The following is a 15,212-nucleotide window of genomic DNA, read 5'->3' as shown; positions in this document are numbered from 1 at the left end:
TTCATGACCAAACCAAACACTTTAGCGGCACACACCAAATATTATTTTTTTTGCTTAGTGTACACTTTAGGATAACAGACCTTGGACATGCAGATTAGACAAGATGATTCAGTTGGTAGCAGATTCAAAGAACAGGAAACCAGAAGGGTCCCAAAGCAATTCTTCAAAAAGGAACCTTAGCATGACGCCACCATGCTTCCTGTAGTGCAAACTAAGATCCACCCACCTCCTCCAACTCCCTCTGCATTTCTTAGGAGATCCGAAGGAGTGTTCGGGCTGGACATATGCCCGTAGACAACAGGAGAGACCTCCATTATCACTAGCTACAAACAAGTAGACGTTTGATTAGTTTCTTACAAATCAAAAATTCGTATGAATTTCAGAAAATTCGTACATTCATACGAATCCGAAATAGAAATTTTTATGCATACGAATTTTTTACGAAATACGAAATTTCGTTTACGAATTTCGGATCCAAATTCATAACAATAATTCGTAATTGTTACAAAAAGTTAACAAACTTAAAAGTTAAAACCCCAGGAAGTCAGCACAGCACATGGATGGTGGGAACCCTTAATAATGATAAATTCATCATAAGGAAAATTCCGAATTGAATTTCAGACACGAATTACAAAATATGAATTAATTTTCATACGAAACGAAACGGAACTAAACAAATTTATTGACGGCGCACGTCTACAAACAAGTGATTTGGATGGACAGACTGAAGCCATTCCTTGGGTCATTAGCAGCTTGAACTCTGGCTCAATACTTGCACAGTGGCAAAGTTGGCTATCGGCAGAGTGGAGAGCGGTGAGCTGTATTGTTTCCTATATCCCAGTTGCGGGAAGTCTATACATACACACACTCACCGCCCCCCTAAAGATACACTAAACCACCTGCATGTTTTGCATAACAGCCTGAGTAGCCGCCAGTGTTATGACCCCTATAAAGGAATTGTGTAAAATGATTACCCCAAGTTTACTCTCCAAGCTATATTTCCAGTGACTTTTTCATTTCATTATTTATGAACTCCATGTTTTTCTAGTCCACGACATTGGAGTCCAATCTACTACACCTAGATATATTATAATGTTTTTTTTTCATGGATGAGATCCCCGAATTATGTCTGTTTTTCATCTGATTCAAATCAAATTGATTGACATTATTATTTTTCATACCCATAGAGCTATTGCCAGTAATTCTACAAGTAACTATCTAGTGATGCTTATGAGGGGCGTATGTTTGTATGTGGTGACCATCTGAGTCTCTAGACAACGTTGTCTAATTTTAGGTATTTTGGAGGAGGTATGTTCTATTTTCTATTTCTGTAAAATTTTTGAATAGTGTAATGTGAATTTTTTAATAAATACTTTTTCATAATTTTTTTACTCAGTTGCCGGTTCCTTTTTGAAGAATTGCTTTGGGACCCTTCTGGTTTCCTGTTTTTTGTGTATGCATATCCAGTTCAGAGGAACACTCCCCGGACTTTCCATATAGGACTGTTCTGCGATGAAGGTGTTCTGAGTAGTCCTTGAGGAATTGAAAAATTGTCCCCTTGGTTCTAATTATTAATTCATAGAGGTTGAGCCTTGGTGCCATTTTTATCTCCGTCTTTTCTAGTGGTTAGTAGCAGATTGGGTGGTGAGTTGAGCTGGGAATTTTCATTGGTTTAGTATTGCATTCAGAAAGCGCAGCCTTGTAGATTGGCAAAACATGTTGACGTATTTCCGGTGGTACTGACGTCATTTCCGGCTCCTTGGAACGCACTTCCTGGTTTCTGGAACACACGCCGTGAGCAGTGTCCAGATCCATCTTTAATCCCTTTATAAGCCTGTTTTTATCAACTATTTTGTAAGTACCCATTTGTATATGGAATAAATCCCTTTTGAAATGGTACTTTTCACTATTAGTTCCATTTTTTTATCCTTTTTTGGTGCCTGGTGATTCTGCTATGAAATTCCAGCAAGAAATCCTTTGATCTGATGTGCACAACACCACACTATATACAATCACTCGACACTAGTTAGTTTCCACAATCCATGACTTAACTTCACAGTTCACACAAATACGTTTTAAATTCAAACTGTAGCACTGACGTGAGTCTTTTTTTTTTTCACAGTAGCGTGACAATCCCTCCACCTCCAGTCTAACTAATCACTCTCACCTTATGGCATGGACCCCTGTGCAAACAGGTGGTCATGCAAGCGGGTACCAAAACGGTTAACACGAACCATAAACTTCTCTTACGTCTCCTTAGATCTCAGCAAGGACGCCAGGTCATAGGTAGAAAGAAAAGATCTAAGCGCTCACCGCTTAAAGGAATTGTAATGTTAAAAAAAATTTTTTTTAAATAACAAACATGTTATACTTACCTCCACTGTGCAGCTCGTTTTGCACAGAGTGGCCTCGAACCTGCTCTTCTGAGGTCCCTCGGCGGCTGTCTCGGCTTCCTCCCGCAGGTGCTTCTCACGTTCATGCGAGCTCCCTCGCATGGTGAGAAGCATCTGCGGGCGCGCTCCCGTGATACAGCCGGCAGCTATAGCCGCTCGCTGTATCACATGGCCCCGCCCCCCGGCGCTCCGCGTCAGTGGATGTGATTGACAGCAGCGTGAGCCAATGGCTGCACTGCTTTCCATCCATCCACTCCAGCCAATCAGCGGCCAAGCTGAGTGGTGAAGAGGAAGTCGAGGACGAGCGCGGGACTTTCGAGGGGTGAGGTAAGTAAAACGGGGGGACTGGGGGCGCAGGCACTGTCAGATGTTTTTTCACCTTAATGTATAGAATGCATTAAGGTGAAAAACATTTACCTTTACAACCCCTTTAAGTATAAGATTTCATTTTTGTGTTCAAACACAAACTACTCACATAAAGATGATAAAAACACAGCATGTAAAGCAGACAATCGTGTTAGTTCCGTAGGGCAGCAGTGGGTGACGTCACGTGTAGCCCCTCCCCCGTACGCGTTACGTTCAACCAGAACTTCAACATCACCGGACTCCTCCCCCTTTCCTTTCGTTAGCAGACAGAGGCACTTGGGGAAGGAGGGAGGAATCTAGTGACGTTGATGTCCGTGACGTCACCAAATCTCCGACGGAACTTCCTGAAGACCCGGAAGCCGGCAGAGAGGTGAGTACCGATCAAAAGAATTTTGATCAATCAAAAAAATTAATCGATTAATCAAGGAATTAATCTTTAATTTCCATAGCTCTAAATAAAAGTCAACAGCTACAGTATTTGTAGCTGCTTTCTTTTATGTTTTTTTTTTTTTTTTTACAGACTGGAGCTCAGTTTTAAGCGTGAAGTCAGCCTGCTGTTTTCCCAGCATATTCAAATTGCTTGATTGGGCAACATTCAGATTAGTTGCTTGATTGGGCAACATTCTTTTGCTTTATGCATCTAGGATACCAGAGTTTTGGCATCTACAACAGACAAGTTAAATGGGGAATCCTGTGTAGTCACTCCTCCCACTCTCTTCTCAATAGCCAGCCACATCCCCTTGTATTCTGCTTGTCGCTGTCAGTCCCAGTCTCTCCTTTGGGATGTCAGGTTAGTGGATGATGATATATAGTTCTTTCTTATGCTTTTACTGCAGAATCCAAGGTGTGGCTCCTGGCAGTAACCCCAAAACTAATCCCTCTGCCAGCCTCTGGGTATCCTTGCAGCAATAAATCGGTCGTGTTCCTCTAAATTACGCCACTGGAAGATGCAAGGAGCTAATGAATGGTTTGCATTGCAGGCACCATTGAGTAATTGCTTTGTTATGCTAATACTTATTGTTGCTGCGAAGCCCGGTGTTTGTACCGATGGATCAAGGCAGATTGGGCAGCTGCTGCAGAACCTCTTTTTCTGCAGCTCAAATAACTGTCCTATCTTTGAATATGAAGATGGTAATACATCTGGTTGTCCTTATAATTCAGTGCCTCTAGGATGAAGGGATTGTTGCCTATTTTGCTAACATTTTAATCACATAGCAGCGTGTAACTTAAAGAGGAACTGAAGCTTCCCTCCAACCACTTTGCATATTATTTTATACAGTTTCCAACTGCCCGTCCCTTCCTGGCAAACCGTCAAAGTGTGAGAGAGAGAGCTTTGCATGATGTCTTAAAGTGGAGGGCCACCCTAAAAAAAAAAAAAAAAAAACAGCATTAATATTCTTAAAAAAATTAAAATTAGATTATTTTTTCTTTTTACCTTTCCAGAAACCCCTGTTGCTAGGCGGTCTTCCTAATCTGCCTTTTCCTACTCCGCGGTGATCTTAGGTCTTCTGGGTAATGGGGCGCACGCTGCACTGTGTTCTGGGAACTGTGTGTTTCCTAAGACAACGCGTCCCATTCACAAAGCGCCGCGCGACTCGCGCATGCGCAGTAGGAAATGGGCAGTGAAGCCGCAAGGCTCCACTGCCTGTCTCCCTTAGTGAGGATGGGCAGCGCCGGGACCTGAGAGCCAAGGGACTGGTCGGCCTTGGGCAGTCGACATCGTGGGCGTCCTGGAAATGTAAGTGTCCTTATTAAAAGTCAGCAGCTACTTTTTTTTTTAGCTGCTGACTTTAAAAAAAAAAAATTCCCAGCTGGAACACCCCTTTAAGCCTAGGCTTTTTTTTTACCAGACAGGAAAGAGGAAGGGGCCAAAAAAAAACATTTTACTATCCAAAAAAAAAAATTTAAAGTCAGCAGCTACAAATACTGCAGATGCCGACTTTTAATAATCGGACACTTACCTGTCCCAGGGTCCAGCAATACGGGGGAAGAAAGCCCCCCCTCGTTCACCGCTTCACTCGCGGCACCGGCAATCTTACTGTGGGCACAGCCGGGCACCCACTGCGCATGCGCGAGCGGTGGCGGGTGCCGTGATACGCCGCACAGTCATCTGGGACATCTGGGACATGTGACAGGTCCCAGATGACTGTGCGGCGTGAGGGGAAGTGATGTCACCAGCCCGGGCATTGAAGAAGGCAGACTACGAGGGACCCCCTAGCAACAGGCATTTAGAAGTGAGTAAAAAATATAAATTCCAATTTTTTTTTATTTTTTTTATGAATTTTAAGCAATTTTTTTTTTTGGTGGCAACACCACTTTAATAGATGGAAAGATGAAAAAAATGACTGCAGTTCCAGTGGTTATAAACCTTTGTTTTTTTTTTTTTTTTTTTAAATAAAAATAACATGTCATACTTGCTTGCTCTGTGCAATAGTTTTACACAGGGCAGCCCCGATTCGATATATAATAATTTTCTTTTTGAGTTTAGACATATGTTAACCACTTCGCGCCTGCTCTATAGCCAAAAGACGGCTACAGAGCGGACGCTAACTGCCGGGAGGCCGTCCATGGACGTCCTCCTGTTTACTTCCCCAATGCGCGAATCGGGGAAGTTCTGTGTTGGCCGTGTCCCTCGGACACAGCCAATCACAGATCGTGCTAAATGGCCAATCTCATTTAGCACTCGATCCGCCTGTCCAATGGGAGGTGATCTCATATGTAACGATATGAGATCATCTCTCATCGCCGGCACCCCTCCTCACACAGAGACAGCGTGCGAGGAGGGAGAGCTTCCGTGCTGCAGCTGCAGCGTCAGTGTCAGTGAGTACACACACACACAGTAAAACACACACACAGTGAAACACACACACATGCCCACCTGTCCCCAGTGCCACCTATCAGTGCCATCTGTCCCCTGTGCCACATATCAGTGCCATCTGTCCCCAGTGCCACCTGTCAGTGCCATGTGTCCCCAGTGCCACCTATCAATGCCACCTGTCCCCAGTGCCATCTAACAGTGTCATCTGTCCCCAGTACCACCTAATCGTGCCACCTGTCCCCAATGCCACCCATCCCTACTGCCACGTGTCCCCAGTGCCACCTGTCAGTGTCACGTGTCATCAGTGCCACATATTGGTGCCATCTGTCATCAGTGTCAGGTGTCATCAGTGCCACGTATTAGTGCCATATATTAGTTCCATCTGTCATTGGTGTCAAGTGTCATCAGTGCCACGTATTAGTGCCATCTGTCGTCAGTGTCACATCAGTGTCACGTGCCATCAGTGCCACGTATCAGTGCCATCTGCCATCTGCCATCAGTGCCACGTCAGTGTCACATGTCATTGTCCTGGTGCTCCAGGGCCTTCAAAAGTGTAATAAGTAGTCAACAAGTTAGATGTGTAATTTATGCTCCTAGAACACGTGATGGCGCTCCCTGCATGTTGGGTCTCTCTAAGTGGCCAGGCTGTGAAAAAGTCCCACACATGTGGTATCGTAATACTCAGGAGGAGTAGCTGAATTTATTTTGGGGTGTCATTTGTGGTATACACGTGCCATGTGAGAGAAATAACCTATTACAATAACAATATTGTGGGAAAAAAAATAAAAAACAAAAAAATCTTCATTTTGCAAAGAATTGTGGGAAAAAATTACAAAGACAAAAACCTCACTATGCCTCTTACTAAATACCTTGGAATGTCTACTTTCCAAAAAGTGGTCATTTGTGGGGTATTTCTACTTTCCTGGCTTGTTCGGGTCACAAGAAATGAGATCATTTGAGCCACCAGTACATCAGATGTGATCATTTTTTTATGATTCGCACCACAGCTTGTAGACTCTCTAACTTTCACAAAGACTAAATAATATCCACTAATTTGGGTTATTTTTACCAAAGATATGTAGCAGTATAAATTATGGCCAAAATTTCTGAAGAAAAATTTATAATTTGCAAAATTTTATCACAGAAACAAAGAAAAATGCTTTTTTTTTCAACATTTTTAGACTTTTTTCATTTATAGAGCAAAAAATAAAAAATCCAGGAGGTGATCAAATACCACCAAAAGAAAGCTCTATTTGTGGGAAAAAAGGACAAAAAATTAATTTGGGTACAATGTTGCATGACTGAGTAATTGTCATTCAAAGTGTGAGAGCACCGAAAGCTGAAAATTGGTCTGGGCAGAAGGGGTGTTTAAGTGCCCAGTAGGCAAGTGGTTAAAATAACACTAAACTCTGGTAGTAAATTAACAACATTCTATTCAAGCCCCTTCTATTGTTTTCAGCTTCCTCCAAATCTCGAAATTCTTTATATTTTTTCTGCTGTGATCTCATTTCCTCATGGAGCCCACACGGGTGCGTCTGATTAAGAGGAGGGGTAGTTGCTGATGGAACTGTGCATCTGTTGCTGCAAAGATGCATGTTGTTGCCCGTAGCAACAAGATCGATCATGAGACCTATGGTCGAATGAGTCCTGGCTGGTGGGCTCAAGAGGAACCACTACAGCCAGTTGGAGAGGGCTGGTGAAGCTCTGTGGGGAGAATGCAGTCTCCCATAGCAACCAGTGAAGTGTCGTCTCAGTGGTGAGGCTCCTACGAAGAGGCGGCTCACTATTCCCACAAAGAGGGCTGGGAAGCCCAAGAGTCTTTAATTTCCTGGTAACCGCATGGGGAAATACAGCAGGAGAAAGCAACAGTCTGACTGGAAGTTCAAGAGGAGAGCGGTTGCCTGTAGCAACGCCTGTGATTCCAAGTCTGCAGACTGGGTGAGAAAGACTATGTGACTGTGCACACAGGAGTGGAAGTGACCCCATATGGGAGATCTCCTGTTTGTGCTAAAAAGGAGGGAGGGAGGCAAGTGTTTAAAGGTAAAAAGCTTGATGTCCGTAATGAAATTCCATCTGTTCATGGTGGTGAGGGTGGCGTACAGCAACAGGGTGCAGTACAAGCGCAGTACAAGGCGGACACTATCCAATGGGGGACAGTATTCAACACAACACTGGCCACTTACCACGTGATCAGCTGTCAGCCAATGACAGCTGATCACATGATGTAAACAAAAGCTCAGTAATCGTTTTTTTTTTCCTCCTCATGCTGACAGTGTGAGGAGAAAAAGAAAGCCGATCACTGGCTTATCTGAAAGGGACATCGGTCACGAAGAGGAAAAGGCAATTATGCCTCATCTGCGCCTGCTAGGGCCACCTGCCAGTGCCCACCAGTGCCCATGAGTGCCGCCTATTAATGCCCACAAGTGCCACCTATCAATGCCCACCAGTGGTGCCAAACAGTGCTGCTTATCATTGTAACCAATCAGTGCCCATCACTGCCACCCATCGGTGCCCATCAGTGCCGCCTCATCAGCGTGCATCAATGAAGGAGAAAAATTAACTGTTTGCAAAATTTAATAACAAAATGTTTAAAAAAATTATTAATTTTGAATTTTTTTTTAACAAAAAATAAAAACCGCAGAGGTGATCAAATACCAGCAAAAGAAAGCACTATTTGTGGGAAAAAAATTATAAAAAATTTAATTTGAGTAGAGTGTTGTATGACCGTGCAATTTTCATTCAAAATGCATCAGCGCTGAAAACTGAAAATTGGTCTGGACAGGAGGGAGGTTTAAGTGCCCAGTAAGCAAGTGATTAAAGTGTTTCCATACCCTGTACAGCCACTTTTACCTACAGGTATGCCTATATTAAGACTTACCTGTAGGTGCTGGAAATAACAATTTACAATAAAGCCGTGTCTACGGCCCATTCGCACTTTAGAAAGGGCAGAGCGTGCCGTTTCTAAAGGGAGTCACGCATTGACTGACGGCTCCCACGACTCCGGCCAGTCACAGAGCTGGCATTTGTGGCCCCATAAGGAAGATGGGTGAAGATCGACGCTCGCTGCTAGTGGCGACATCAGGCACATCACAGGCTTTGTTTTCAAGTAAGTGACACATAGTACACATTATGCTTTATCTCTGCAGGGAAATAAAGAGGAAGTAAAACCCATCAGAGAAGTTGTTGAGCAGTGTTAGTGCAGTGTTTCAGATGCTGTTGAGTCTCTTGGTCTGTCTAGGTATCATTGGGATGTGCCAGGAGAGGTGTCTGCAGAACAGCCTGTAGCCCAAGGGGCACAGGTTGTTGCAGAGACTAATTCTCTTATGACTGAAGGGCCTAGCCAGTGTAAATGCACAGCAGAAGTTTTGTCCGCAACGCGTAAGGGAAAAAATGTATATTTTGTGACAGACTTACTTAAGGAAATGTTAAAAACATGGAGTATACAGCCAGTGTATATCCTGCCTTCCTCTCCTGTGTTTGGAGAACTGTTACCACGCGGTACAGCTGATTGGAGCTGGATATTGCAGGCTGTACTGTGTAGAAATTGCAAATGGTGGAATCGTTTAATGCAGGCATGTCCAAAGTCCGGCCTGTGGGCCAATCGCGTACGCATTCCAGTTTTGAACGCCCGCCTGGTTATTTGGACATATATATCTTTTGTGGCCCCCCAACGATCTCCCAGCAGGGCCATAGTAGATATATATGTCCAGATGCCTTGGAGGGGACAGGGAGGAGGCGGGACAAGTGCCGTGCACACAAGAGAATTTCCTGTTTCACGGCAGCCTCTGTAATAGAAAATCCCATCACCGGCGCTGCCATTGAACGACTGATCTGTCCATCAAAGGAGGCGGGACTTTCTATTAAAGAGGCCATGGAGAAAACAGGAGTTTCTCTTGTAGGTAATCTTTTGGCACTCGTCCTCGTCCCGCCCCCTCCCTGTCCACTCTGAGGCTGCAGATGGATGGGAATTAGTCATGCTGCAGTGATTGCAATGGTGAGTCTGCATTCCTGGCAATGATGGGGGGCTACATTCCTGGCAATGATGGGGGCTACATTCCTGGCAATGATGGGGGCTACATTCTTGGCAATGATGGGGGCTACATTCTTGGCAATGATGGGGGGCTGCATTCCTGGCAATGATGGGGGGGGCTGCATTCCTGGCAATGATGGGGGGCTGCATTCTTGGCAATGATGGGGGGCTGCATTCTTGGCAATAAGGGGGGGCTGCATTCCTGGCAATGGCAGATGCTGCACTCATGGCAATGGTGGGGCTGCAGATGGGCACTGACCCTTATTTTGCTTCATACTTTTTTTTATGCAAAATTTAGTTTTTTTTTCCTGAAACTTCCCACCTTCACTTCTAAGTGAAGGTGCGTGTTATACACCAATAAATACGGTATATCCAAACAACACGCCCAAGCTCATCTCATTACACCCACACAGCCACAAAGGCAAGAGAATTATTGTTGGGCGATGTATTAGTGCTCGAACGAACACACAGACCAAATTTTAATGGTTCAAAAAATGTCAGGGAAAATGGTCGGCCCTCACGTACGTTCACTTTATCAAATCTGACCCCCTTTGAAAAAAGTTTGGACACCCCTGGTTTAATGCAATGTTTTGTATTAATGTGGAAGTTGTCTCACAGTGTGCTGAATTGCTTCATACAAAGGTTGTGTATGAGAGACACTCTGGAGCCCTGTTAGACAAGGCAGAGGTATCGGAAATACCAGCGGTAAGACCCCTCACACTGGAGCGTTTTGCAGGCGCTATAGTGTTAAAAATAGCGCCTGCAAACCTCCCCAAAACAGCTGTTCCATGCACTCCAGCTTGAAGGCTTTCACACTGGAGTGGTGCACTGGCAGGACATCAGAAAAAGTCCTGCCAGCAGCTTCTAAGGAGTGGTGAACCAACCGCTCCTCTACCATTGCTCGCCCTTGAAATTAGTGGGGCAGCGATGCGATATCGCTGGCAAAACACCGCTCCGGCAGCATTTTGCGGGCAAATTTAATCCCTTTTTGGCTGCTAGTGGAGGGGTTAAAACCGCCGAATAGCGCCGCTAAAACTACTGTGAAGCGACGTTAAAAATAGCGCTGCTTTACCGCTAATATCTCAGGGTAGCTCGTGAGAAAAGGGTCTAACAGAAATGGTAAAAACTGATATGGAAAAAAGTGTTGTGCAAGAACAGTTGCTGATGGAGTGTTGGACAATAGGGGGCGATGTGAAACTGTGGGAAGGTCCCATAGAGAGTAACTGCTTCCCTGTGCATGGTCCCTCCTCAGACACTCTCCTAGCAAGCGATGGGACCAGAGTTCCTGGTGGTTTTGAACTGGGTAATTTTGAGAAAGCGGTTGCCAGGGGGTAACCACACAGGTATCAGCGAACCTGAAACCCAAAAAGTGCTGGGTAAAGTTGAGACAGATGTCCAAGTAGGACCCCTACAGTCTTGGGAGAGTAGATCCGGGGAAGGTGAGAAGAAATGTAAGCTCCCAAAAATTAGGAAGAAGTACGCATGGAAGCACACCAGGAAAAAGAGGTGGGTGGAGTGCCCCTTTAGGAAGAAGAGTGTTGTATTTAACCCTCTGTTGCGAAACAGAGGGGGAGGATATGTGGAGATGCGACCCTGTGTCACAGGTGCATATGAGCAGTGTATGCCTGATTTTGGTAGGCTTGCTAATTGCACAGCTGTGCGCTGGCTCCATAATCATCCCAGGAATAGAGGTCAGGGCTCATCCATAGAGACAGCTCCGCCCCGCAGACAGGAGTTCTGGCCTAGGAGTCGGGAGGGAGCCAGTGCAGCACGAAGCTGCAAGCACAGGAGGTGCTGAACGTCAGGTCTGGGGAAGACAGGCCAAGGCTTAAGGTGTAAGGCCTGACCAGGAGTGCTCTGTTTTTAGCCAGGAAGGCTGAATGCTGGTTCTGAAGTAGGACTGTAATGCTGAATACGCCTGTGAGGGAATCTGATGTTTATTTTTGCACTTTGTTTCTTTTGAATAAAAATGGGTTGCCATGCCCTTGAAAATGCAGTCGGGACTGACACAATTTCTTCAACTTGAACGCACCACTAGAGCTTAATCACCCTGCATCGTTACAGTGTAATATATATATTAATCTATCCCATTATAAAGAATACTTCCTCCCCCCCCCCCCCCCCTTCTTTTATAAGTGATCATATCCCCTCTGTTCTCTGCAAGGAGCTCAGAGAGCGGGAAGAAGTGAAATAGCAGTACACTGATCTTCCCAGTGAATGGCTGTGCAGGAGGGCATCAGGACAATTCTGATCATTGGAGGAGAGTGAAAACAGTGTCTTTAGGAAAACAAATCCTTCAAACAATGTTAAAACCTGGTACTCCCGTGCGGTCAACTACTAAAATGGAACCAGAGGCCTACTGCAGCAAGCATCTAGTCAGCTGATCCTAAGCAGATGTGAGATAAATAGAGTAATAGTGATGCTATGCTGTGAGCTCTCTGTTAATAACTAAGAATAAACTACAGTAAGGTGCAAAAAACATGGAATATTGAAATAACAGTGTAGAATACTAATAAGTCAACAAACCTCTGTGATAAAGTTCATATGATAAAAAACAGTGACACATAATAAAATGTAAGGTGCAAAACGGTCCCTGTGAAATCCTAAATTAGATGCATGACAATGGTGATATAACAGATGTAGCAAATAAACGTCCAAAGAACCACACTGTCCTTAGGTGGCCAACAAACTAATTTTATATGCCAGTCCTAGGAGAGACTGAAACATCAACACAAAAGAATGAATAACAAACGTCCAAGAATGGAAATAGGTGATGATTCCCTTCACCATGAATAGTGAGATAAACGGCCGATGCCTGGCCAATCCAAGCTGAGGTGACACCTAAGTGTGTACTAGCCCCTCACCTTGCTGCTGTAAAGTTACAGCATAACTTGGGTCTAATCTCTAATGCCTCGGTGACCAGGAGATCTTCAAAAGGTCCCTCTTGGAGTAGACACACCGGTAACTGTCACGTACCTTCTAGTAGCGAGCCCGGATTGCGGAGAGAGGCCTCCCTTACGACTCCCACTACCGGTTTCCTGGCAATGTAACAGGGAACACAGGAATAAGGAGGGGTACAGGTGCCTGGCAGGATCAACAGATGGGTAGGATGGGTAGGTGAAGTTCAGTGGAGCAGGTAATCACAGTGAATGGATCAGTAGGTAGTTTATAGCAGATAACACAGTTCAATGGAGCAGGTAACTTGGTGATAAGCAGTGCAGGGAAGCAGGCAACTTGTAGCAGGTGAACAGTGCAATATACACAAGTACTTGCAGCAGATAAACAGTTCAATATGAGCAGGCACTTGCAGCAGGTGAACAGTTCAATAAGACAGGTGACTTGAAGCAGATGAACAGTGCAATATGACAAGTGGCTTGAAGCAGACAAACAGCGCAATATAAGCAGGTACTTGCAGCAGATAAGCAGTTCAATATGAGCAGGCACTTACAGCAGGTGAACAGTTCAATACAAGCAGGTTACTTGCAGCAGATGACACAGTTCAGTATAAGCAGGTTACTTGCAGCAGATGACACAGTTCAGTATAAGCAGGTTACTTGCAGCAGATGACACAGTTCAGTATAAGCAGGTTACTTGCAGCAGATGACACAGTTCAGTATAAGCAGGTTCACCTTTAGCAGACGGGTGGTCAAAGCAAGCCGGATCGGATATCAGACAGGAACGAAGTACAAGGGAACAGGCAGGAGAATCGTCACAACAAGCCGGGGTCGGGTGCAGGCAGATAGCAGATGGGTCACAGGCAGGCCGGGTCAAACAGGAACAAACAATACGGATCAGGTCTCACAGGTATAACGCTGTAGAGCAGACAGCAAAGACTATTGGCAAGAGGCTAGTTTAAATAGGCCGTTTAGCGCCAACGCGGACGCACGCACGCGACTGCGCACGTGCCCGCGCACGCGCACCTGTGTACGAACGTAAGGGCGTTCGTATGATCGTGCGTACCCGTGACGATCGTAAATCAGAAGACCTGGAGGACAATCTCTTCATGCGATTTTCATGACAGTAACTCTTTAAAATGGATATGGCCACCTTTCCAGTCCTCCTTGTTGTTCAAACAAATAGCGCTATCAAAGTGTCTAATATCTCCGGTCTTGGGGAACCCCTGCTAAAAATGAAAAATCTACTACTCATCATATATTAGTGTGATGGTCAATGAGAAGAATGCTTCTTACACTTGTGGTTATTGGGAAGAATTACCCCCTCACAGATAACTAAAAAGATCAGTGGTGTCCTTGAGAACTTACCTGAGAGGCATAAATTGATCATTGCTCAGGGAACCCCTAGCAACCTCTAGAGGAACCCAAGGTTCCATGGAACCCTGGTTGAGAACCCCTGATATATACATACACCAAATGTAGGATATGCATCCAGTGAAAAAAAAGTCCAACAAAAAGGATACTGTAAGAAGCAAAAAAGGTCCTTGTTCAAATAAACATGCCAATATATCCTACAGTGAAAAGAAACAGCAAAGGTTGGTACACCCAGCTGATTCATAAACAGATGGAATTCCTACTCACCAAATGGAGTTGACCCTCATTCCCTTACAGCAAGAGAGGTCAAATGCGTTTTGTGGTCTAAAAGACCCATAGAAACAGGAACCGGCTCCCGATGGTAAATGATGATCCCAAGGAACAGCCCAGAGAGGAAACCTCCACTCCCCTACACGCTGCGAGCTCCAACCAACGATCAGATCTCAGCGATCACAGGCTCCATTCCCGGACTCCAGCTGATAACTCCCTTCCACTATCCGTGCTTCAGATAGACAAATGGCATTTAAAAAAAGAAAAGAAAAACGGGCTCCACATAGCATAAACCAACATTATTGAAAAACTTTACCACTCCCAGACCGCCGCACGCCTATATATGTCCTTACTTTGCTAGCTGCCATAACCCCAGTATCTTCTTGTTCGGCCGGCGGTCCGGTTTGTGATAAGAGTGGCCTCTGTGGCGGATTTGCCACAAGATCACTTTTATCGGTGGTGGGAAAGGGGCCCTCCCTCCCGCCAGGCTACGGTGCCCTCCGTCGCTTACCAGAGCCGTCTGCAGTGGCGGAGGTGATTGGATCTTCACCCTGGCTGGGCATGGAGACAAGTGAGAGGAAGATGGCCCCCACCCGTCTCCATAACAATGCAGGGTGGAAGCGATGTCAAAACGTCATTTCTGCCCACGGCTCTTAAAGGGTAATTTTTTTTTATTTTTTTTAAATGACCATTTTTTTTTATTATTGCATTTAAGTGTAAATATGAGATTTGAGGTCTTTTTGACCCCGGATCTCATATTTAAGAGGTCCTGTCATGTTTTGTTTTTTTCTATTACAAGGGATATTTACATTCCTTGTAATAGTAATAAATGTGACACAATTTATTTATTTATTTTAAAAATAGTGTAAAAATAAAAATAAGAAAAAAAAATACTTTTTAAACGTGCCCTGTCCCGACGAGCTTGCGTGCAGAAGCAAACGCACACGTGAGTAGTGCCCGCATATGAAAACGGTGTTCAAACCACACATGTGTGGTATCACCGCGATCAGTAGAGTGAGTGCAATAAATTCTAGTTCTAGACCTCCTCTGTACCTTAAAAAATGCAA

At 44.7% G+C, this 15,212-nt stretch overlaps 1 protein-coding gene across 2 annotated transcripts in view; it reads left to right on the top strand.

Annotated features, from left to right (window-relative positions):
* Positions 1-3,442: 3,442 nt before the first annotated feature.
* Positions 3,443-15,212, top strand: part of LOC143961091 (beta-1,3-galactosyltransferase 1-like) — a 169,329-nt gene continuing 157,559 nt past the window's right edge. Inside the window, exon 1 of one of the 2 annotated variants that reach the window (XM_077470254.1) lies at positions 3,443-3,549. In XM_077470254.1, the coding sequence (XP_077326380.1) occupies positions 3,543-3,549 (7 nt within the window). In that variant the 5' untranslated portion in view covers positions 3,443-3,542. The remainder of the gene's footprint in view (positions 3,550-15,212) is intronic. The other variant, XM_077470255.1, reaches the window with a different exon arrangement.

This window comes from Lithobates pipiens, unplaced genomic scaffold, assembly GCF_037356315.1.
Source record: "Lithobates pipiens isolate NorthernLeopardFrog02 unplaced genomic scaffold, aLitPip1_a1.2 Scaffold_8, whole genome shotgun sequence".
Taxonomy (NCBI): Eukaryota; Metazoa; Chordata; class Amphibia; order Anura; family Ranidae; genus Lithobates; species Lithobates pipiens.
This window is presented reverse-complemented; position numbering and strand designations above follow the sequence as displayed.